This window comes from Alosa alosa, chromosome 6 (assembly GCF_017589495.1).
Source record: "Alosa alosa isolate M-15738 ecotype Scorff River chromosome 6, AALO_Geno_1.1, whole genome shotgun sequence".
NCBI classification, from domain to species: Eukaryota; Metazoa; Chordata; class Actinopteri; order Clupeiformes; family Clupeidae; genus Alosa; species Alosa alosa.
In genome coordinates, this window is record NC_063194.1 from 2,130,710 (window position 1) to 2,153,123 (window position 22,414).

Below are 22,414 nucleotides of genomic sequence, written 5' to 3' on the forward strand. Positions count from 1 at the left end.
TCGCTTCCTGTTGCTAAGCAACGTGAACAGTTACATCACGCAACCATGCAACACAGGAACATAAGAGCCTATGTTTTTCCCCCTCCCTTATGCCGAACCTAGTAATGTATTGTTTTATAATAAATGAACAGTTTAGCCAGTTAATGACCATTTTGGATTCTACCACGTAAAAGTATAACCGTATTGCCAGACACATTATGGAAAATGGTATAGTTTAACTGCAGTGCAATTGCTAGTCTTCTTGCCATCAAAAAGACTTTGGATTTTGCCGTGTTATTATGAAACGGTCAATGTACTCGAGCAAGACGCCCCCTAATGATTCAACAATTCCCATGCTGTGTAGCCATTTTTTATATTTTCCTGCCCATTGGAAAACAGTAATCAAACGTTCTAATAATACGCTTATACACACAGAACAGAAGTGACCTCAATGTTGTGACTTGCCATAAACCCGACTTCTTTTTTATATTCTAAAAACGTAGGGTGTCCGCGTGCTTTAAATTCTGACCAACTTTCTAAAAATAGACCATCTTGACGTCACACAGCCAATCACAGATTAGTCGGGCGGGAGAGGCCATTTAGTTTCAGAAGCCATGGGCTGCTGGCCAGAATAATTTATGTGGATCTACGAAATGTTTTGCACAGTTAAGTTGCAGTTCTGAATGACTGAACTGAAATGTGGATCTTTACTGTATGAATAGTATGAAAATAGATGACGTTATTCATTGGACTGCGAGGGTGGGACAAAGTTAACCTGACAGATAGTCTTTGACAAATCACAATTCTGCACAGACCACACATGCAAAACTGTATCCAATCAAAGACATTCTTTGAGCCTGTCATCTGAACATTGACCAATAAGAAAGATTTAGGGGATTGGTTCTGTCTGAAGCTGGAGTTCCCTCTAGCTGTAGTCGGAGGATTAATGGGGGTCTGTCGAATTATGCGAACAAGCTAGCTAGCTGCAGCGGTTCTGGATCCTGGAAAGTCATCGGGGCAGGGACCAACTGAAAAGGGGAATATTATTTTTTATTAGAGAAATAATACCAGCTGTTAGAGGAGTCTTGGCTTCTCCAGCAGCAGAGTCCGGGCCTTGCTGGGTGCTACAGTAGAGTCTGAGGGGGTAGCGTTAGCTACGTTCGAGGGGTAGAGATACACGCAAAGAACTGGTTTCGACGATTTCTACTGTACCTAGGGAGCCGAGAAACATTAGTTGGCTAGCAGTTTACTGCAACCCAAAGGTAGCTAAATAGCTAACTCACAGAGCTAGCTGGCGTTTATTCGCTAGCTAGCTACTTAGCTAGCAAACGTTACCTACGGACTTTTTTCAACGCAAGGTAGAACAAACAACGGGGAGATACCACGATTGGTATAGACGTGTTGCGAATTATGTTTGTAGACTACGTGCGCATCGACTCTAGATATTGAAGACTCGATTGAGAAGTGGACGTAACGAAAATCGCAAGAAATTCTGTATCAAGGGATCTCCTACCTGGCCTGCAATCATGGGCAACGCGCCCACCGCCAAGAACAAGGGCAACGAGATGGAGAGTGGTGAGTTTGCTTGTATGGTTAAACATTAGTCAATTGGCTGGATAGCTAGCAACCTTAGTATGATGCAGAATTATTTCGGGTCTTCATGCATCACCTGAATAGGTGGGCCAAATGTCAATGGGGAACACTTTCGATTATGTATTATTAGCTGACTGGCTAGGTAGCCAAGGCACTGAAACACCTATGTAAACGCGTAGCTAGCTAACTAGCTTAGTTGTTTTCTTTGCTCTCCTGAAGATGAGTAGCAGCAGTCGGTCAAGGCCCTCGAATCCTGTTGACTTTTTTTTCTTCCAATGTCGTTTTACGAACTAACACACGCAAATGTTACATGCACCGGTTTGGATAAGCTTCACGATAGGTCTTACTTCAACCACTTCCCTCCTTCCTGTCAGTTTGAGGGGTCTTTGAACCTCGCCTTCAAAAAGGAAATACTTGGTGGTATTGCTTGACATTGGCCATTTTACACTCTGTAGAGATCTGCAACGTTGCTTTTTACCCTGCCATTGCACTTGTGACAGTTTGGTTTGATTTTGAATGTGACGTGATGCACAGTTATGATGTCTAGGTGAGAAATAATAATAATAAAAAAACTTTGCGTAATGCTTGCAGCAAATATTGAAAATGCATCCACTAGCCAGGACTTTCAAACACAGTAGCATTTGAAGTAGGCCTATCGTTGTCATGGTTGGTTAGGTATTCAAAAGGTAATGTACCATTAAGGTTATCACTGCAATGTCCAGCAGTATGTGGCCAAATGTAGAACTTGTAGAATATAATGGAACATAACGTGTGTTTGTGTGTGGGGTGATAGAGAGCGTGTTATGGAACACGAGTGTCATGAACCCAGACTTGTTGTGCTTAGTGTCAACCAAAGCTTTTCCTCCATTGTTGAGATTAGTTTTGATAGTCTTGGTATGCCAAATAATTAGACATTTTTTTAAAGTATTTTTTGCTGTATATAATGAATTAGAATAGAAGAAGCTAAAATGAAGACCTCAAATGCGTGTTGTTTAGAGTTTGCTAACACAAACGTGAGACTGAAGATATAGGACTCCAGTAGCTCGGAGCCGTGTTTCCTTGTCTGGGTATGGCAACCTCATTCACAAGTTGACTGTTCAGGGGGCAGGTTAGATGATAAATTGCTGTTATCTACCTTTGAGATGACTGTAACAAAGAGGAAGTAAGGAACAGGTAGGCTATCTCTTTGGATTTTCAGTTCAAAGCTTTAGTTCCCAAATGCAGTGTTCCACCGCGACTATCACAACCTGTTCAGTATTCAAAACAATCTCTTTCTTTCTGGGGAACATTTTGGGAAACAAACCCCAATGTTTTGTATTTCAGTGTTGTCTGCACATTGTCTCAAGACAGTGGATCCTTTAGGATGGAGCATAGGTCAACAGGTTTTTTTTTTTATGTTTGCTATTATTTTGTTTTCTGAGTCAGAAGAAGAAACGGGTGGCAGTATACAAGCGGGGAAGTAGAGTTTTATACCACATGTGCAATAGAGAGGAAAATAATGTGGTGTTGACAAGCTCATTGTCAACCTCTCCGAGATCGGAAAAGTTGCCTTTGTGACCTGTGACAGAAAATCTGCATCAGAGCCTGTCTCCAAAACAGGAGGCTCGTCTCCCTGAAGCCATCCCCAGGGGGAGAGGCTGTAGTGGGTTGTTGTAATGTTCTAGTCCCATGTTTTGGAGATGGGGAAAGTGGCAAAGTTTGAGGAGAAGTGCAGTGTAGGTCAGATGGCAATGGAGGGTATAGGGACCTAGAACTAAAGCGCTGGGTCGCTCTGGCTCTTATGAGGGCCCGCATGCAAAAATATACAGTTTGGTGTCCCTCAGGGGGCCGGGTCCGCCTGACCTGCAGGCAGAGACGCTTCCCCTCACAGGAAGTCTGTTTATGTTCATGCTCTGTGGCAGTCACAAAGTAGTAGCGATGGTGGGGCTGTGTGTGTGTGTGTGTGTGGGGGGGTATTGGAAGTCTGGTGGTGTGTGTGTGTGTGTGTGTCGGGGGGCTGTAGAGGTGTCATATGATCCAGTCGATGTGATCCACTCCAGGCTTAACTGTGACGCTGAGGAGTCTCTTGAACATCATGTGATAGCCCAGTGTTTAGAACAAGACTACTTGTGTGTGTGTGTGTGTGTGTGTGTGTGTGTGACCCTCTTGTGCCCATCTTTGGGCAGCTTTGCTTTCTCTTGTTCTCTCTTCCTCCTTTCCTACTATCCCAACAACTCTCTGTTCCCTATTTATCTCATTTCCTCTTCACTTCTCTTCTCGGCGCCGGAGAACCCCCCACCAAACTGTCCTGCAGAGGCCAGCCACTACCTCTTCACTTGTGTTGTGTGTATGTGTGAGTGATTTAGCTTTACCCTACCGCAGGAATGGAACACATGCGTGGCTGCCAGATTTTTAAATCCAGCCTGTTTTGCCACCACTGTCGAAACACCTTGTGCAAATTCTGCAATTTAGAGCCAGCGCCGACATCGCTGGTTGTAAGAGTGTGTGAGTGTGTGAGAGAGAGAGAGAGAGTGCGCGCGTGCGTTTGTGTCTGCTGGCCGTGAGGTGAAGCAGGGATGTGTGAAATGGGCCTTCGCAACAGGCTGCCGGTGGAGCGTAAGTGTGAAGAGTGGATTTCTATTTGCATGGGACTGCATGTCATTTGAATATGCCCGATACATTCAGCTGCGGTGTGGCACGTGTGCTGCTGCTGCCGCTGGTGGTGGGATTGTGAGGGTGGCGTTGGTATGGAGTGGAGTGGGGGGACTGGAGAGGACTAGGGCAGGGTGCGGGGGGGGGGACTGGAGAGGACTAGGGCAGGGTGCAGGGCTGGGGGGGCAGGGGTTGGCAGATTATGTTCCTATTCTGAAGCCTTTCATGGAGGTGGGTGATTAAGCCGTAGCAGTGCGAGCCTGTAAGCCAATCCCCTCAAGGAGGGCAGGTTTGGAGTTCTCCCCTACTCATGGACACACAAACAAACAAACAAACAAACAAACAAACAAACAAACAAACAAACCTTATTATATACAAAAATAATACACACATACACACATACACACACACATACACACACACATACATACACACACACACACATCCAGTCTAAGGAGCATGCGTTTTCACACACTTTGTAACTTCCAGCTGCACTAATGTCATCCCCCCCACACACACACACACCTGACATTACTCTATGACTCTCTCTTTGTCTCTCTCATATCATATTTTAAACTCACACATTTTTCAAACATTTAACCTCACACAGTGCCCTCCCCCCACTAAAGCCAGTCCCCCAATCAGCTGTGTCTGCCCATGGTCCACCCTGATGCCCAGGAACAGGTGCAGGGGCATGGTGGTCAGAGTTGTGGTGGTGGTAGTGGTGGTGGGGGCTTACGCAGGCACACGCCGAGTCGACTCAGTTTTCCAGTACATCTGCATGGTTCGGAGGACGAAGACCTGCAGCGCGCCGGTCGGGAAGGACCTTAAGGAGATCGTGGGCCACGACTGGCAGGGTTCAAGTTCACCTGTCTTGGAGGGTGGGGTGGTGTTTGGAGCTTTTGGAGCTTCTGGAGCAAATGTCTATGTCTCTCCTCTTGCCCTCCACGACCACTCTACTACTACCACCACCACCAGCAGCAGCAGCACTCTTGCCCTACCTGCCCTTTTCTCCGCTAGCGGTCAGGGGAAGAGCGGGAGTTTCCTGGTGCCTCGGGGAGCCTCGGGCCCACAGGAAAGGGCTGGGTGGACAGTGTGTGGCGGGACAGGAAGTGGAGAAGCAACAAAAGGTCCGAGCGCTGCCCGCCTGCCTGCTGGCCAAGTCTGAGCTCAGGCAGGAGGGAGGGAGACAGAGGAAGAGAGAGTGGTGGACGCAGTGACGTGGAGGTGTGTGAGGTGGGGGTGGCACAAAAAGGCTAAAAGGAAGTTTGGAGAGGTCTGGACAAAACATTGAGTTAAACTGAGACGGAGGGGTGGTGCGAGCTCTTGATTGGACTTGGGGACTGGGCACACTTAACCAATAAGGCTACACTTGTTTTTACTTTTTGCCACACACATTTATATTCTCACATAAACACACTCACATTCTCACACACACACACACACACATACACACCCTCTGGTGGCATGTCGGTTCTGCAAAAGTTGGCGGGGAGACTGTTCCAGCGCGCCGGACCGTGCTTGGGCAGCGGCGAGAACGACAGTCACCTCCAGCTGCCGGACGAGCCTGAGGCCTGCCGCTGGAGTGAGTGCCTGACTGACTGACTTTACAGAGCTATGCTGCTCAAAAAGGGGTTTGTGTGTGTGTGTGTGTGGTGGTGGTGGGGGTGGGATTGAGGGGCGGGGTCCTTGGCTGGAGTGAGTGTTTTGATTGGCTGAGTGGGTGGGAGGAGGGACGGCTGATGGGGTGGTTGGCTGTGAGCAGCTCGTCTGAGGAGATCTTCTGACTGCTGCTGCTGCCGTTCGCTCGGTCTGGCTCTCGTAGATGCATGTGAGGTTGTAAATCAGGCCTCTCCTGTCATCATTGAACCGTTGTCATCAATGTGGCTTGGTAGAGTCAGATTTGGGATGGATTCACAGAATGAGTCGTTCAATAAATCTTCCATTTGAAGAAGGACAGTTTCTTTTAGTCTATGTTATGCATGTTAAATGAATGCAGTGTAGTGTGAATAAAAAGAACTACCTGAAATCCAAAAATTAGGAAGCATAATGCTTCTGTATATTGCTCTTTAAAAATCGGTCACTGTCCTTGGTTATCTAGCTGCTTAACTCAGATAGCTGAGGGTGCTCCAGTACAGTCCACTAAACTGTGTAAAGATTTCTTTTTCTGAAAAGCCAAATGTGGGCCTCAGCTGCTCAACTGGGATAGTGACATCCCCTGAAGCACTTGGCTTTCTCTGTCTAGCTGTTTTTGTTTTAAAACAGTAGCAGTGTAGTGAAAGCAGCGAAACAGGAAGCTGGGGCATTGGACGAGCTTGCGGTGTTCTGCAGATTGTTCCCTGATTAGAGATTTGGACAGGGGTGTGTGACTTACGGTGCTTTACCCCCCCCCCACACACACACACACACACACACACACACACACGTACGTTCTCTCACAACGCACACTAACACTCGCACAATGCTCTCTTTATGCAGCGTCTCGTGTTTGCTCTGTTGCCTGGCATTGGCTGCGTCACACAGGAGTTCCATCGCGGCCGTGTGTCTGTCTCCCGGGAGACGTCCGTGTGTCCGTCAGCGGCGCGGGCCAGAGCCCTGTAGCGTGGGGCTTAATAGAGTGTCGATCCGTGTGTGCTGCGCTGTGTTTATGTGATTCCCCCCCCGTCTGGCCACCTCTCTGCGCTCTCTCTCTGTCTGTCTGTCTGTCTGTCTGTCTGCTTTGTCTGACTGCTTTGTCTGACTGTCTTTCTGCACCCCCTCCCTCCACCCATCTGTCACTTTACACACTCTCCCTATACACTCCCACTCCATACACTCCCACTCACTGACTCACTGTCTCATTCTGCTCCTCTCTTTGTCTCTCCCTTCTGCCCCCAGCCTTTGTTTAGTCAGGAGGTTGTAGCCAGTTTTCCTTTTAATGTGGCACATGCAAGGTCTTCAAGATATACATGGGAAATAAACAGCACTGCATCGCTTAACAGCATTTAAGCTGCATCCCCGCCAGTGTCTGCTCCCCATGTTCACCATGGCCAGGGTGCCTACCTCTCTACTGTGAAGCTCAGATGCTGCCTTCCTGCCTCCCTCCCCACTCTGCTTTTTACTGTCATGCTGACTGCAGGACTTAAAGAACCACATAGCGACTGGATTTAAAAGCAGTGAAAACAAATTTTGTGAACTTACCAGAAATACGGCCATCATCTCCAGGTTTCGTCAAATGAGCTTGTGGATCTCTGTGCTCATGTACCCACTTTTGCTCTGACCGCAAATTTCACTGGCTCGGATACATGGCGTTGTGCCACGTGCCACTAGGGACATGCCCCACACCGAGTGGCGGCTGGAAGCTCAAGCGTTATTTGGCTGTGGAGATGAGATCTGGTTTAGCGCGCCCCCTATCTGATGCCCAGACCACTGCTAACCCCCTTTTGGCCCCATTGACCCCACAGCCTCCCCTCCCACCACCAGCACCACCACACTTCCCAGCCTGCTTTACGTCAAAGTGGCACACAGTTGCCGCTGGGCACTACTGATCCATCCATGGGTCTGATCGATGAATGGGTGTGGATGGATGGAGGGATGGAGGGATGGACGGTAGATGGATATGCTTTGTCTGCTGGAGGACACACACAGGATATGGTTGTGTGTTGGTGGGTTGAGCTCCAGGGTGGTTTTCCATGTCACTCCAGCGCCACTCGACCTCTTGTGTCCAGTCACCGTAACAACTGTTAATGAAGTATGGTTAGTAGCCAACCAGGGGATTGGCTTTACGAGCTGTCAGTCTCTCACCTTTGTTGTTGTGATTGGTGATGATGCCCCTCCTGGTGACCGGACCCAAGGGAGGATCAATACTGTGTGTGTGTGCCTGCGTGTCTACTCTGTGTGCAGAATAAATATTGATAAGGATTGAAACGGAGCAAGGGTCCAATTGATTGTGCTGGGTAAAGTTAGCAGCTGTGGTGACTACAGTGACCACAGAGGAGATGCTGCTGTGGTGGCTACCTCTTTAGTGCTGAAGCCAGAGCCTCCACTTGCAGCCCCGGCCTCAACCCCTGGGCAGCCTCCATCACCAAGGAAGCATGAGTCTGTGAGAGGGACGAGGCCCAGCAGCCCGATGAGCGAGCGCAAGAGCTCCCGGAGGCACGGCGGGAAAAGGGAGTCCCGGGAGTCTCGAGAAGCCCGGGAGTTGCGGGAGACGAAAGAGCCAAAAGAGACATTGGAATCCAGGGAATTGCGAGAACTCAAAGAACCCAAAGAGGCACGGGAATCACGAGAGGCAAAGGAGGCGAAAGAGCCGCGAGAATCAAGGGAGCCGAAAGAATCGCGGGAGTCTAAAGAGCCACGAGAATCAAGGGAGTCTAAAGAGCCACGAGAATCAAGGGAGTCTAAAGAGCCACGAGAATCAAGGGAGTCTAAAGAGCCACGAGAATCAAGGGAGTCTAAAGAGCCACGAGAATCAAGGGAGTCTAAAGAGCCACGGGAGTCAAAAGAATCACGGGAGGCCCGAGAGTCGGCAGCTTCTCGAACAGCTGATGGCGGGGGAGGCTCCACGTCTGACTGTCCCACGGCCCTGCTGGAGTGGGGTAAGGGGTGGGAACCGGCTGCATCCTTCCAGGGCGGTCCCCATGGAACCCGGGGAGTAAAAACATAGACGAGAGAGAAGCCACTACTGTTTTGTTTTGCTGTTGAAAGAGCTTAATGGACCTGTTGGTTTCTATGAACCACAAGGGCCAAATGCTAAGAGTCCTTTGAGGAAACTTCTTGTGGTCTTTCTGGCAGGAAATGTAGAGCCGCGTGCGTGCGCGCTTTTGGTTATCTCCACTGATGTATCTTATTTCCTTTACTCTGTGCACACGGGTTTGTGGTGGCTGGTTGGCTTGTGAGGAGTCGAGTTCTTCTCACCTCCTGTGCATGTGTGGCTGGGCGGAGTGGAGCAGGCTACTGGAGCAGCAGCACTGTCTCGGTGTGGTGGGGTGGGGGGCAGGCCGGAGATAGCATCGCCGCCACTGCTGGCATGTGGATGGGTACGGTGTTCAAAAAGACTGTCACAGTGTGTGAGTGTGTGATAGATGGTCAAACTTTTTATTGGATCAGTGTTGGTGGATGACTATTTGAGAACAATTGCGTTTAGAAGCCATCTACAGTCTTTCTCTTGTCTGTCTGTCTGATCTTTACTTACTATTTTCTCTCTCTCTCTCTCTCTCTCTCTCTCTCTCTCTCTCTCTCTCTCTCTCTCATGAGTAGTGGTGGTGTGGAATGAGGAAGGCCCTGCTGTAATCTGGATGTTCCCACAGAGCGTTTAGCCCAATAAAGATAAGGCCACCAAATATGATTGTGCATGTGACAGCGGCGTGTATGGGCGGCGTTAGGCCAGTTTCAGGGCAAAAGGAGAAGGCTTCTTCTTTAACGTGTCGCCGGTCTGAACTTTGGGGCTTTGTGTGGCGGTTTAAAGGCAGATGCCACCCATGTGCACACAGTGGTGGATACTATCGATCAGGGGCTCTGCCTCTCCAGTTTTCCTGTGTGGCTGGCCGGGGCAGGATGTGTTATATAATGCAGGGATCTGGTCAATATGCCTCTTGCAGCTGTGGAAATTAGACCGGTGCTAGCATTGGTTTAGTGGAGATAGCCATGGGCCCCTTCAAACAAGTATAATACTCGCTGCGACTAGACCAACCAGGTTATACGCTTAGACAGATTAGACCAGTGAAAAGGACTGACTGAAAAGAGGCTGTTGTACTGGATTTTCATTTTCTGTGTTGATTTTTATTTCCGAAGACTCAACTAGTCAAATGTGTCAATATTTGTTGTGTTTTTATAGACAACAAAGTTGCTATTAAGACATTTTATTTATTTGATGCTGATATAGGTTACCTTTTGTATTAGATAGAAAATTCTATAGCTGATGTTTTTAGTAAGGTCCCACCTTTTTGAAGGTTTTAGAATATCTTATTAGCATAGATTTAAAAATATATATTTAAGTTTCTGGCCATTAAATAGCCTTAGTTGCGGAAATGGCCTTAAATTAAACAAACAAACAAACAAACAAACTTGTATTAGATAGATATATAGATAGATTAGTTTATTCATCCCCAGAGGGAAATTATGCCAATTTATTCTTGCTATGGCTGTAGACTAACCAGAAAATATGATGATCAGTATTACTTGGTTTTAGGGCTTTCCTCAAAATTATGTCAGTAGTCAGTCAGTAAACTTCACTATTATTTTGGTTGTTTGGAATATATGTTTAACCCTGCAGTGCCATTGCAGCCATCAAATTCCTAACAACATATGGCTATGTTATAACAATGTAGATAGATAGCTATATTAAAATTGTGACGTCTTGGCTATCAAACTAAACGGTATTGCAGCCCTCAGCCTCTTAGATAATGTCCCCATGATAATCCACCCATGTGTAGTTACATCTCCAACTGAAAAGCCTTTCAGTCACATATCCTGTTATGAAATATGTAAGAAATGAATGTAGAGAACTGAAGTTGCATAATGAGTTGGTTGTCTTGCCGGTGTAACCAGTCATAAAATTGATTTATCATATATATCTTGTGCTCTTCTAAGAACTACAATGACTTGATCTATTTCAACCACTATTGACACCCACATGAGAGCGGTTTTCCCCCCAGGTTTAGGTTATTTGGTAGTCTAAGCCAGTGTTTTTCAACCTTTTTTGTTCCACGGCACACTTTTGACACTTAAAATGTCCCACAGCACACTAACATCCTGTGTGAAGAAAAAATAAACATACCATAGCCTAAAATTTCAAATAATACACAGATATGGCCTTATTATGGCTTCCATGCAAGACCTGCTTAATAAAACAAGCGCCCTCTGTTTCATTTGTAGGTGACTATATCTAATTTAATTGTTGTTATGAACTAGATATAAGATGATTCTGTGAATACTGGATATGGGGCCCCTCTTGTACAATGCCTGCATACCACAAATAGTGCAATCATACAATCAATGAGAGCATGTGGTTATAAATTCTTTGATGCAACAGTTGCTTTTCTGGACCAGTGAGTGACATTTGGATAATTTTCTGCGGCACACCTGATGATCTCTCATGGCACACTAGTGTGCCCCGGCACAGTGGTTGAAAAACACTGGTCTAAGCTTCTTCATGTGTAACAACTGTAACCGTGTACTGTAACTGTAACCGTAACAGTTTTTAGATTTTCCATTTTATGCATTCATAAAGGTGTACCATCACACCGGTGTGACGGGAATGTTGGAAATGAATGTTCTAAAGAATAACTGGGTTCATCCAGAGCCTATAGATAGATCCATTTATCTATAAGGCTCTGGGTTCATTGTATTCAACATAGAATTTTAGAACCTTGAATTGTTACGGAACGGAATCTTATATTAGAATGTTCAAAAACCCCCACCTTAACTGCTTTTTTTTTTTTTTTTTTTTTTTTTTTTTTTTTATCCAAAATATCATGTGGCTCAAACCTACAGTCTATGAAACCAACAGATACCTATGGTTTTCATATCATGGCGCTTCAGGAGTGAATGAATGCAGTTTTAAGTTGGCTGCCGATCAGGCATCAGATCATTGCTGAAATCCTCTAGAAAAGAAATGTATGTGCTCTAAGCCTCTGTTCTCTCTTGTCTCCTACAGTGAAGGAGTTCCTCGCCAAAGCCAAAGAAGACTTCCTGAGGAAATGGGAGAACCCTGCACAGGTGAGTCCACCAGTACACACACACACACACACAACATGGCCGCCCTGGCCTCTCACTCATTGAAGGAATGCCCTCATGTACACACGCTATCAGGCAGGCCCTGGTATGTTTCACCTTCAGTTCACCTTTGTGACTGTGGTACTGAGTGTCTGAGGGGGGGGTGTGCCCCCTACTGGGCATATGGTGCAATGATATGAGGCAGTACATGAAATGAATGGTGAATCTTTTCCCCATATATAACTGAGGTTTTGGAGAGTATTTTTTTGTAAGCTCCAAAAATATGGTAAATGCTTTTGGTTCTATGGTATTCCTTAACATGGGTCTGAACGATTGTAGGCCATGCGTGTTAAGTGATTGTAAACTGTACTAAAGTTTCTACTGATTCATTAGAATCAAATCCTTATCTTATTTATCAACTATAGTTCTGACAGTGTTTTTTTCCCCTCTCCACAGAACACCGCAGCCCTTGACCAGTTTGATCGGTTGAAGACCCTGGGCACAGGCTCGTTCGGACGGGTCATGCTGGTACGACACAAAGAAACGGGCCAGCATTTTGCCATGAAGATCCTTGACAAACAGAAGGTAGAGTGGCCTAAATGGATACTCCCATGACTGCTGTGGCTTTGATGTGGTTGCTCCTTGCGGCATTAGTATTGTTGCTCACTGAAGTGTGTGTGTGTGTGTGTGTGTGTGTCAGGTGGTGAAGCTCAAACAGATAGAGCACACGCTGAACGAGAAGCGCATCCTGCAGGCTGTCAGTTTCCCCTTCCTAGTGCGGCTGGAGCACTCCTTCAAGGTACGGCCATTGCTTGTTTGTGTGCGTGTGTGTCTGTGTGTCCTGTGTGTGTGTAAAACAGTCTATGACGTAGAAATGGGTGACATGAACTAAGTCATATCTCAATATTTTTAGCAGAATGGCGATATACAATATATCGATATTTTTCTATATATACAATATTTTTTCTGTAAATTCCTGTTTCCACCAAAGCATTAGGCTATGCATTAGGGTTATTAGTTGCACTTTAATTTGGCTTAAAATGTATAGCAAACCCAAGCCTACGCAAATGGCCTACACTGTCTTCATAGTTTACACAGGGGTTGTTTGTCAACTGAATCTTTGCTGGTGTCTGTGTAGACCTGCAGTTCAGCAACGTTACTTTGGGAAAAAACAAACTCTGTAGCGCTCTAGAATCTTTGCTCTGAAGATGGCTGTGTCTGTACATCTTATTTGGGTGGTATTTTATGTTTGTTAACAAGAAATGGATATAACATGTGATAGCATGGCACAATTATTGTTATTAAACTTACAGCTGCAGGGGTTTCCGAGCAAAGTACAATCTATAGTTACACCAGGCAAGCTCCACAGCACAGTTGCTGCATTCTACATCGCCACGTTGAGAATTTGCATTCTGAATGTACTTAATTTAAAAAGTCAGAGAATTATTTTTTGTTTGCTGAATTGAAGAAACGTGTAGTCATTTTAACGGAAAATAAACTATATTGATATAAACAATGTCTTATCCGATATCTAGTTTGAAAATATATATCGACAAATCTTAAAAAATTATATATACTGCCCAGCCTTATGATATTAGTCAGTATCATGCCTTCTGACATGTTTGACAATGACTCTTGTTGTACATCTGATGGTCCCTTATGCCCGCTGTCTGTGCTCTTCAGGACAACACAAACCTGTACATGGTCATGGAATACGTTCCTGGGGGCGAGATGTTCTCTCATTTAAGGAGAATTGGCAGGTTCAGGTGAGTTGTCGTTGTACCTCATATTTACCATAGTAATACCATACCAACCATAACACCATAGCTTAATAATTGTTCCATTATTATACTGTGCGCAGTATTGTGTAATGGCTGTTTTTGTTAGCCTGAATTTAACCAGATGCAAGATCACTTTGTGAATTCAGATTCACTTTGTGTAATGCAAGTGAAACATGAGCTAGGAGCCACAAGTGGACAGCCAGACTAACACACAACAAGAGTACCTGCACTTGTAGTATTGTTGTTTATGAGTGACATAAAACTAGGCTATGCAAATTTCTTTAGTGTAAAATAGCACAGATGACACACTAGAATGCCTATATTCATGAATGAAATTCTGTTCTCTGCAATCTGTCTAAGTTCAAGTCAACCAAGCAGCTGTCCCTTTGTATACCAAATCAGATTAAAAGTGTATTTCTATGTGTTGAAAGAAATGTGGCTGTGAAGAAGGTCATTGAAACTGTAACTGAGTCTGTTGCTCTCATGATCACTTGTTCAGATTCAGATTCCTTTTAGTGTGACTTTAAAAGAATACAACGGAATTTCATTGCACCAACTAAGGACAGATCTCAAGCAATAAATAAGTAAAAAAATAAAACTATATAAATAACATTTGCACATTCCTCCTTCCACGCACACACCAACACTCACAGTCAGCAGGTATACGGCCAACATATGCTGTAAACATAAATAAATACAATTATTGCACAATCCCAGTTATCTGGATGATTTCATGGTAGTGTTCAGTGTAGTGATGGCCTTTGGGTAAAAACTCTTCAACAGTCAAGTGGTGCGTGTTCTAAGTGTTCTGTATCGTCTGCCTGTGGGCAGAAGGTCAAACAGATGGTGGACAGGGTGGGAAGAGCCTTTTAAAATATTTGTTGTTTTGTGCTTGTCTCCTTCCCAGTGAGCCCCATGCCCGCTTCTACGCTGCCCAGATCGTCCTGACCTTCGAGTATCTCCACTCACTAGACCTCATCTACCGAGACCTTAAGCCGGAGAACCTGCTCATAGACCAGCAAGGTTACATACAGGTACGTCCACCTGCTGCCTGTGCTATCCTATCCTAGGATTTGACAGCAGAGGAGGAGTTGGGTGTCCTGATGGAGTCATTCCCTGCATGACTTTCTCCTAGTTACTCCAGATATGGCCACTGGCTGTGTTTCAGAGCCCAATACCAAAAATACCCATCAATCACGTTGCTACTTTTTGTGTTTGACTCTGAGATTTGGCCTGCATCCATATCTGTGAGAATGTGAGAAATGTTTGGGATTTTAGATCATTGGGCAGGGAGTGACTCACATACTTAGTCACAGTAAGCACAACAATAAGGATTGTAACTGTTGCCTCAGTCACAACATGTGTCAGCCTCACGAGATGCTTTCAGCTCAGGCGTTGGGTGTGGGAGTCTCAGTGTTCACACTAAGTTTGATTATCCTTACACAGGTAACAGATTTTGGGTTTGCCAAAAGGGTGAAAGGTCGGACCTGGACGTTGTGTGGCACCCCAGAGTACCTGGCCCCTGAAATCATCCTCAGCAAAGTGAGTGCCCCTTCCTTGTGTGTCTGTGTCTGTGTCTGTGTGTGTGTGTGTGTGTGTGTGCGTGCGTGCGTGTGCGTGCACGCGTGTGTCTGTTTGTATGTTTTGATCTTGGCTATATCCGAGTCATGGGAGGACGGTACAGTACAGGGAGGCTATTCTGGGCACGTAACTGAACCATTCCGTTGGTGTTATGTCAGCTGCAATAAATAAGTTCCACTGTAATCAATGGATCTGGCTACATCAGTCATGATGGTATGTTCGGAAAAATTAGTCCAGACTTTCAAAAACAATTGCTATGCTACACAAACAAAGTGATTCAGTTGCGGACCTGTTGTAGCCCGGGCTTTAGTCATGAAAGGACATGTCTTTTTTTTGTCTCTTACTGACCTTGCTTCTATTTGTCCTTTTCTCTGCCTGTCCTTACATCTCTCCCTCTTTAGGGTTATAATAAAGCTGTTGATTGGTGGGCTTTGGGGGTGCTTATTTATGAGATGGCCGCAGGTTACCCCCCATTCTTTGCTGACCAGCCCATTCAGATCTACGAGAAGATTGTCTCGGGAAAGGTCAGTCCAGATATTGAACTGCGAAAAAAGGAGACCAATTGCTTCCGATTCTTTTTTGCTCTCTTCTGTTTTTCCACATATGGGTCACCTATGGGTGTATACCGTAAATCCTCAAATTGTAGCCGGGGTCATTTATTTACTTAGGCTGCACAAAGCACAGACCTTTATTTTAGGGCTGAAACGATTCATTGAGTTACTCGAATAATTCGATTACAAAAATTACTCGAGGCAAAAACCCTGCCTCGAAGCCTCGTTAAATTTCTATGACACGCACTATACGCGCAGGGATCTGATTGTTCCACACGGACCGTTGTTCAGGAAGCACACCACTAGCACGTGAATCGTACATTCTGAAATTTCTGGCGCGATGGCGGAGTCAAGATATCCATAAATGGCAGAGAATGTCTAAAGTTTTCAAGTAAAGTTTTGGGATCATTACATACTCAAAAAGGAAAAGAACAAGCATCAGAACCTAAATATCCACTCCATGCTGTTTCACCAAGCGTCAATAAAGTAGGCTATCTATCAATCTATCTAGCCTATCTATCATCTATCTACGTAGCCTATAGCCTACATTGATGTTGGCTGATTTTAATCACATACTGTATTTGTAGCGATGTCATGATAGCTTGTTTAGCTTTGATGTTTTTAAGTAAGTAAACTTATTCACGTTCAATTGCAAGACAGTATGCCTAAAAAAAGAACCCCTCACACACATGCATGCACACTCATCTTTCCTCACGCACCGCACGCGTGCACACACACACACACACACACACACACACACACACACACACACACACACACACACACACACACACAGGTTGCTAGGTTACCATAGCAAATAGGCTCACCCCAGAAATAATTTTTTAGTAGCCTAATGGTAAAATTATTTGTTAGTAGCCTAATGGTAGGCTATTTTTTAGTAGCCTAATGGTAAAATTATTTGTTAGTAGCCTAATGGTAAATGCTGCAGGTGTAGAAATCTACATAAAACAGATATTTATGTTGATGTCAGGTCTAGATTACAGCATGAAACTTGTTGTAGGCTACACATTAATACATTAAATTGCTTTCCCTCTTCTCCCTCCCAGCACTTCACAACATAGTATGGGCAGCTTTGTTCGCCCAGCTTCATGCACAAGAGGCTGCAATTTTACAGAGAGCATTTTGAACATTATTTAATTGATGGCACTGACACTTAAAAACACTAAATGGGTAAATTGCAATAAATGGGCTTAGTTGTGTAGCCTAATGTTGGAGTTAGAATAAATACCTCTGTGCCAATTGCTTGATCATTTTACAGCCATGTCATTTTCGTTATGCATTATGTGTTTTGGTTGTTTAAAAATGCAAAAAAAAAAATTATCCAATTAATCGATCGATAAAGTGCTAGATTAATCGATTACAAAAAGAATCGATAGCTGCAGCCCTACTTTATTTGGTGCCAGGTTGTATTCGAGGCAGGCCTTTATTTCTTATTAGGCTTCTGTTATAGAATTTTATTCTTAGAAGTAAAGTAAAAGGCTACTCTTAAAGTGGGCCAACACTGTTCAACACTTTCTGTAACCGGCATATCGGTAGGCTGTCAAAAGCAGAAGATTTTCGGTTTGGCTTGGTATTTAATTTACTTTTGCACTGTTTGATTATATTGCTGCATGTTGGGACTGATGGGCACTGGAATCTGGGGGGTATTTCACTATTATTTATTGCGAGACAAGGTAGCCACTTCCATTCATTCATTGAACGTGCGCTGTGCTGTAATGGAAACCTTATTGTGTAGCCAAGTAGCCTAAATTGAGTTACTTTTTTAATTATGCATGATTTACTTTTTATTATATTCGTAGGATGGAACGCTTCACGGGAACAATTGTGTTTAAATGTAGTAGTACTGCTTCAGCCTCTTGCAAGCTCAGAAGGGAGCGGCAAGAGACTGGTAGCTAGAGAGCGACGTGTTGGAGACCCATGGTGTAGGGCAGCGACTTTTCATTGGCAACAGTATTAAACCAACCAACAATATAAAATATTAAGAAGAGCTCTTTTATATATTTTTTTATTATTATATCTTTATTTAACCAGGGAAGAAAATCACATTGAGATGGGTATCTCATTTACAAGTGAGCCCTGGCCAAGGTAGCAGCACACAGTGAACATAATAGAGCTTTCAATTTCATTGAGTTCAATCGAAACAATGTCTTCTAGTGCTCGTGGACTGATATTCCTACTGGTAGGCAATTATAACCCCTGCTTGTATTTGGGGACCGGCCTTTATTTGTCCGAATTGACCACGCCCCTGCTATTATCCGAGGCCCAGCTATAAATAAAATCCCGGCCATAATTTGAGGATTTACGGTATGAAATTCTGAGTCAAGAGATGGTCTGGTGTAGAAGTGTGCATTATTGAAGATGAAGTGTGAACGTGGAATATAGAATCCCTTTTGTCTGTTGAGTGGAAGTTTACTAGAATATCTGATTCTCTCAAGCAAATGAATGTGTGAGCATGTCATTTTCAGAACATTCAGTTAGAGGAGGTCACTGTGCACATCCCAGGTGCAGGACAAACAACTGTCAGAGCATCAGAGCCCTTTTCAAAGCATTGTCATGGTTGACTTGTAAATCTTTGTGCAACCACAGCTGTGTAGAAATGCATGATGAAATGTTATCTAAAAGGGAAATTGTATGCAGAACCCGATTAACAGCTGCTTAGGTTGGGACGTTCATTTGGCCTCATGGCTGAACCCCCAGCAGTGACCTTTGACCCCTTTGGCTTTTTTAGGTGCGCTTTCCATCGCACTTCAGTTCGGACCTGAAGGACCTGCTGCGTAATCTGCTGCAGGTGGACCTGACCAAGCGCTTCGGCAACCTCAAGAACGGCGTCAACGACATCAAGGGCCACAAGTGGTTCGCCACCACCGACTGGATCGCCATCTACCAGCGGAAGGTCAGTGAAAAAGTGAAGGCTGAGCTGAGGCAGGCCAGGTGCCGCCTTGCGACACCAGCCCCCACGGTGGTGTCCTGTTCAGTTGTATGTGTGGAAGTAAAGTCCCGTCACTCTGGGAAAGTGCAAAGTGAGAAGGGGCGGCGGCTAAGGACAAGCTGAATGTCTTCTCAGTGTGGTGGGCCAGGTGCCTGAGTGAGCGCTGCAGGACCTCGACAAACGGAGATCTATGGAAAAAATCACTGGATTTCTCCTTTAACTTTGAGATATTTTCATACCTATGAAGTATTGTCAGTTGTTTGGCCGCATTATGCTTGTGTATTAAATCGCCAAACTCGTGAAAATTTAAATGAAATGTCACATTGCAACAGAGTTACAAATTGCCGATCTGACTGAGGTGACTGATGACTGATGTGTAACATATGACCGAGGTGGCTTACACTGCATTTGGAGTAAATAAAACAGTGAGTTTACAAAGCTAAGGCTCAACACAACCTCAAGATATGCTAGCTTGGCAATGAAAGAGATGGAACTAATGACTGATCTTTGGCTGTAACAACCATCCATTTAGAACTAGTAACGGCAGTTTGTCCTGTAAGTTGAGAAATTAATTAATGTGTGATGGAAAGTAGTTCTACAAACAAGACAGTTTTAGCATATCAGACATTTTGTTATATTTTATGATATCAGTAAATTGAATGAAAGTGTGGTATAAGGGAGATAATGGACTTCATGGCATTGGGTTATTAGAATTTAATGCATAATAATGTTAAGTTTGGGTATCAGAAGTTAAAGCGCTCCAGTTCACGTAGTGGTTGCATTACCACCTTTAACGTGCAATAACTTCTAATACTCAAATGCGGTGTGGTCCATTGTCCAAAGGAGCAGTCCGTTATAAACAGGGCAGTGTGGCTAATTAGCAGTTTAGCACACCATTTTAGAGCTGTAACAAAGAGAAGTGGTGATACTGTAGACATGGATCTTTATATGAGTCACGAAGAATGTCATTTTATGATCTTTGAAGTGGCATGAAGAGTAACGTGTGTGTGTGTGTGTGATTTTAAGGTGGAGGCTCCTTTCATCCCTAAGTGCAAAGGTCCTGGAGACACCAGCAACTTCGATGACTACGAGGAGGAGGAGATCCGGGTGTCTTTCACAGAGAAGTGTGCAAAGGAGTTTGCCGAGTTCTGAACGCACCCAGGTGCAGCAGAGGCAGAGTGGGGACAAAGAGGAAGAGAAAAAGTGGAGGGGAGGAACAGAGGAAGAGCAAAGGGTTAAGGGGGAGGGGGGGCATAAAGGTGGAAAAAAAACGGGACTGCCGACCTGCACATAGAAAGAGCGACAACAACAATGTACAACCCCCCTATCTCCTTCCTTCCCTTCCTCGGAAGGAGCAATGAAGTGGTCCAGATAGAGCCAGCAGTGTTGCCTTCTCCGATTGTTTCTCACCTATTACTTATCCATTTAATGTTTTCCCCCCTCTTTCTATCTCTTGGTCTGGTGGCAGAGATGCAGTCCACTTTTTTTCTTCTTGTAATCCGTCGTCATTGTTTTTGGTTATTTTTTTCTTTTTAAAATCAAGGCAGAGTGACACTGTTGAGTCACTGCAGCTGGTTGCTGGCGTTGATGTCTATGTGGTACTGGGTTGCAGCCCTTCCCAGGGTGGGTTATCTCTGGGGGTGCTTGTCAGTGAACAAGGGCATCACCATCACTGCTTGGTTATTAGAAACCACACGTCACCCCATCTGGACACACACACACTCAGTCTGCCCTTGCTCCTTATCCTTCACCTGCCCAAGCAATACAAAGTTCAGCTCTAATGTCTCTACTGTGCCTGTCATGATGGCAGCTTTTTCAGTGGTCGTGCTGAAAAGTACCTCCACTGGGATTCAGCTTGTGGCGGCAGCGAACCCTCTCTGTTCTGTCTTTTGTCTTTCTTTTTCTTGAGAATTGAAATCATGATGCCTGATGCATCACCACACCACACACACACACACACACACACACACACACTCATCGATTATGTGTTTATATTGTGGCACGATTGTTAGTATTTTTTTTCTTTATTTTTTTCCAGCGCTTTCTGTTCCATCACGGTTGACCACTTAAAAAGCAAGACTAGATTTGAGTCATGTACCGAAAGTTGGTCTCTCAGCAGGTTTGTCATGTAGGTCTTAATTGTCCTAGGGACCTATCAGTTAGCAGACCTATGCTCAGCCTTTTGTAGGGATAATTATGTCCATCTGTGGCTCTCATGAATGAGGTTTTTCCCCCTTTTTTTTTGTTAATAACCTTTATGCGAATAATGTGTGTCTTCTTAAGTGTGTGTGTGTTTGTTTAGTTGTTTGGACAGAATCTATAATGTGTTTTCCTTTTTTTTTTAGTAATCACCACCATTTTTATGATCACTCCTGAGCATAGATTCTTGTAGCACATAAATATAAATCGATATGATTGACTCCACACCCTTTCATTCACTCCTATCGCTTTTTCTCGCCTTTAATAGCTGTGGAATAAAAGTTTTTTTTTGGTTGTTTTACAAATAAACTGACATGATATCTGCCAAAATCACAAATGTTGACGGCATTGTTGAGAGCCTAAATGCTATGTAAGTAATTTAAGTGATGGGAGACTGTAAAGAGGGGAAAAAGTAGCAAAACGCAAAACGTTTCAGATACATGGTGCATGCCATTTTTGTAGATAACACGTATAAAAGGGTAAGTAACACTTTTCTTTGGTTCTTCTCGGTATCTGTTTGGGCCAGGTTTCACAAGGTTGTGGGTATTTTTTTTTTTTTTTTTTTTGGAGGTGGGGTGGAGGTTATTGTGTTGTGTGTGTGTGTGTGTGTGTATGCCTTTGTTTCTGTTGCTTCATAATATTTGAAGGGAGCTTAGGGAGTGAGTGTAGATTTGTTACTATATGCCAGGTTTGAGTTGTGTTTTTTTTTTTTTTTTTTTTTTTTTTAAGTTCTACTCAAGACCCCCGCCCCTAGCTCGGGCTACAAGATCCGTGAACTTTTTTCATCTGCTTTTCTTTTAAAGCAGCTTTTTAAATTGCCCAGTCAATCCCTCTCTAGCCTCTGACATGTCCTACCCCTCCTTAACTCCATTAACAAAGACACTTTTTTTCTGGATGTGTATTCTGGAAACCAATGCGTCCATGTGGCTTACAATTCCATCTGTAAATGAAAAAAATCTACCTATAATGTACAGAAATGAATCGTTGCAAGAGGGTCATTTTAAAGTCTGCTAGCCCGGTTACATTTTGGACAGGATTCCCTGTGTGTACTGCAGGATGCGAGACAATCTATGGCCTAATCCCCAACACGGTTGGCTTTTTAAGAACCCTGTGCAATAATGCAAAACAATTTGTTTATGTCCAAACTTTTACTTTTGGCTTCTTGGTTGATGTGAACTTCTTTCATTTCATTATCTTTGGCCCATCCGCCCAGTCAGTTGTTCTTTTGCCAGCTGCAACAGCACACAGCTGATGTGTGTTGGTGTTTTTCTTTTTGTTTCTTCAATGAACATTAACACATTGTTTTGTCATGACATTTAGGCTAGTTTAAATTATTTCAACTGAATGTTCACAAATCTAATAGTCTGTTGCCAGCTTATTAAACCTTTCAAATGCTATTTTTGTTTGGAAGGACTGGGTTAATTGACTCAATAGAAATGATGAATTCTGTCTTG

The 22,414-nt window shown here is 44.3% G+C and overlaps 1 protein-coding gene across 1 annotated transcript; it reads left to right on the top strand.

Annotated features, from left to right (window-relative positions):
* The first annotated feature begins 900 nt into the window (after positions 1-900).
* Positions 901-21,699, top strand: prkacaa (protein kinase, cAMP-dependent, catalytic, alpha, genome duplicate a). The gene is made up of 10 exons (XM_048245794.1): positions 901-1,554; positions 11,840-11,901; positions 12,355-12,483; positions 12,599-12,697; positions 13,582-13,664; positions 14,587-14,713; positions 15,126-15,221; positions 15,662-15,784; positions 18,561-18,725; positions 19,788-21,699. The coding sequence occupies exons 1-10, from the start codon at positions 1,506-1,508 to the stop codon at positions 19,911-19,913; spliced, it is 1,059 nt and encodes a 352-aa protein (XP_048101751.1). The 5' UTR covers positions 901-1,505; the 3' UTR covers positions 19,914-21,699.
* The last annotated feature ends 715 nt before the right edge of the window (positions 21,700-22,414 follow it).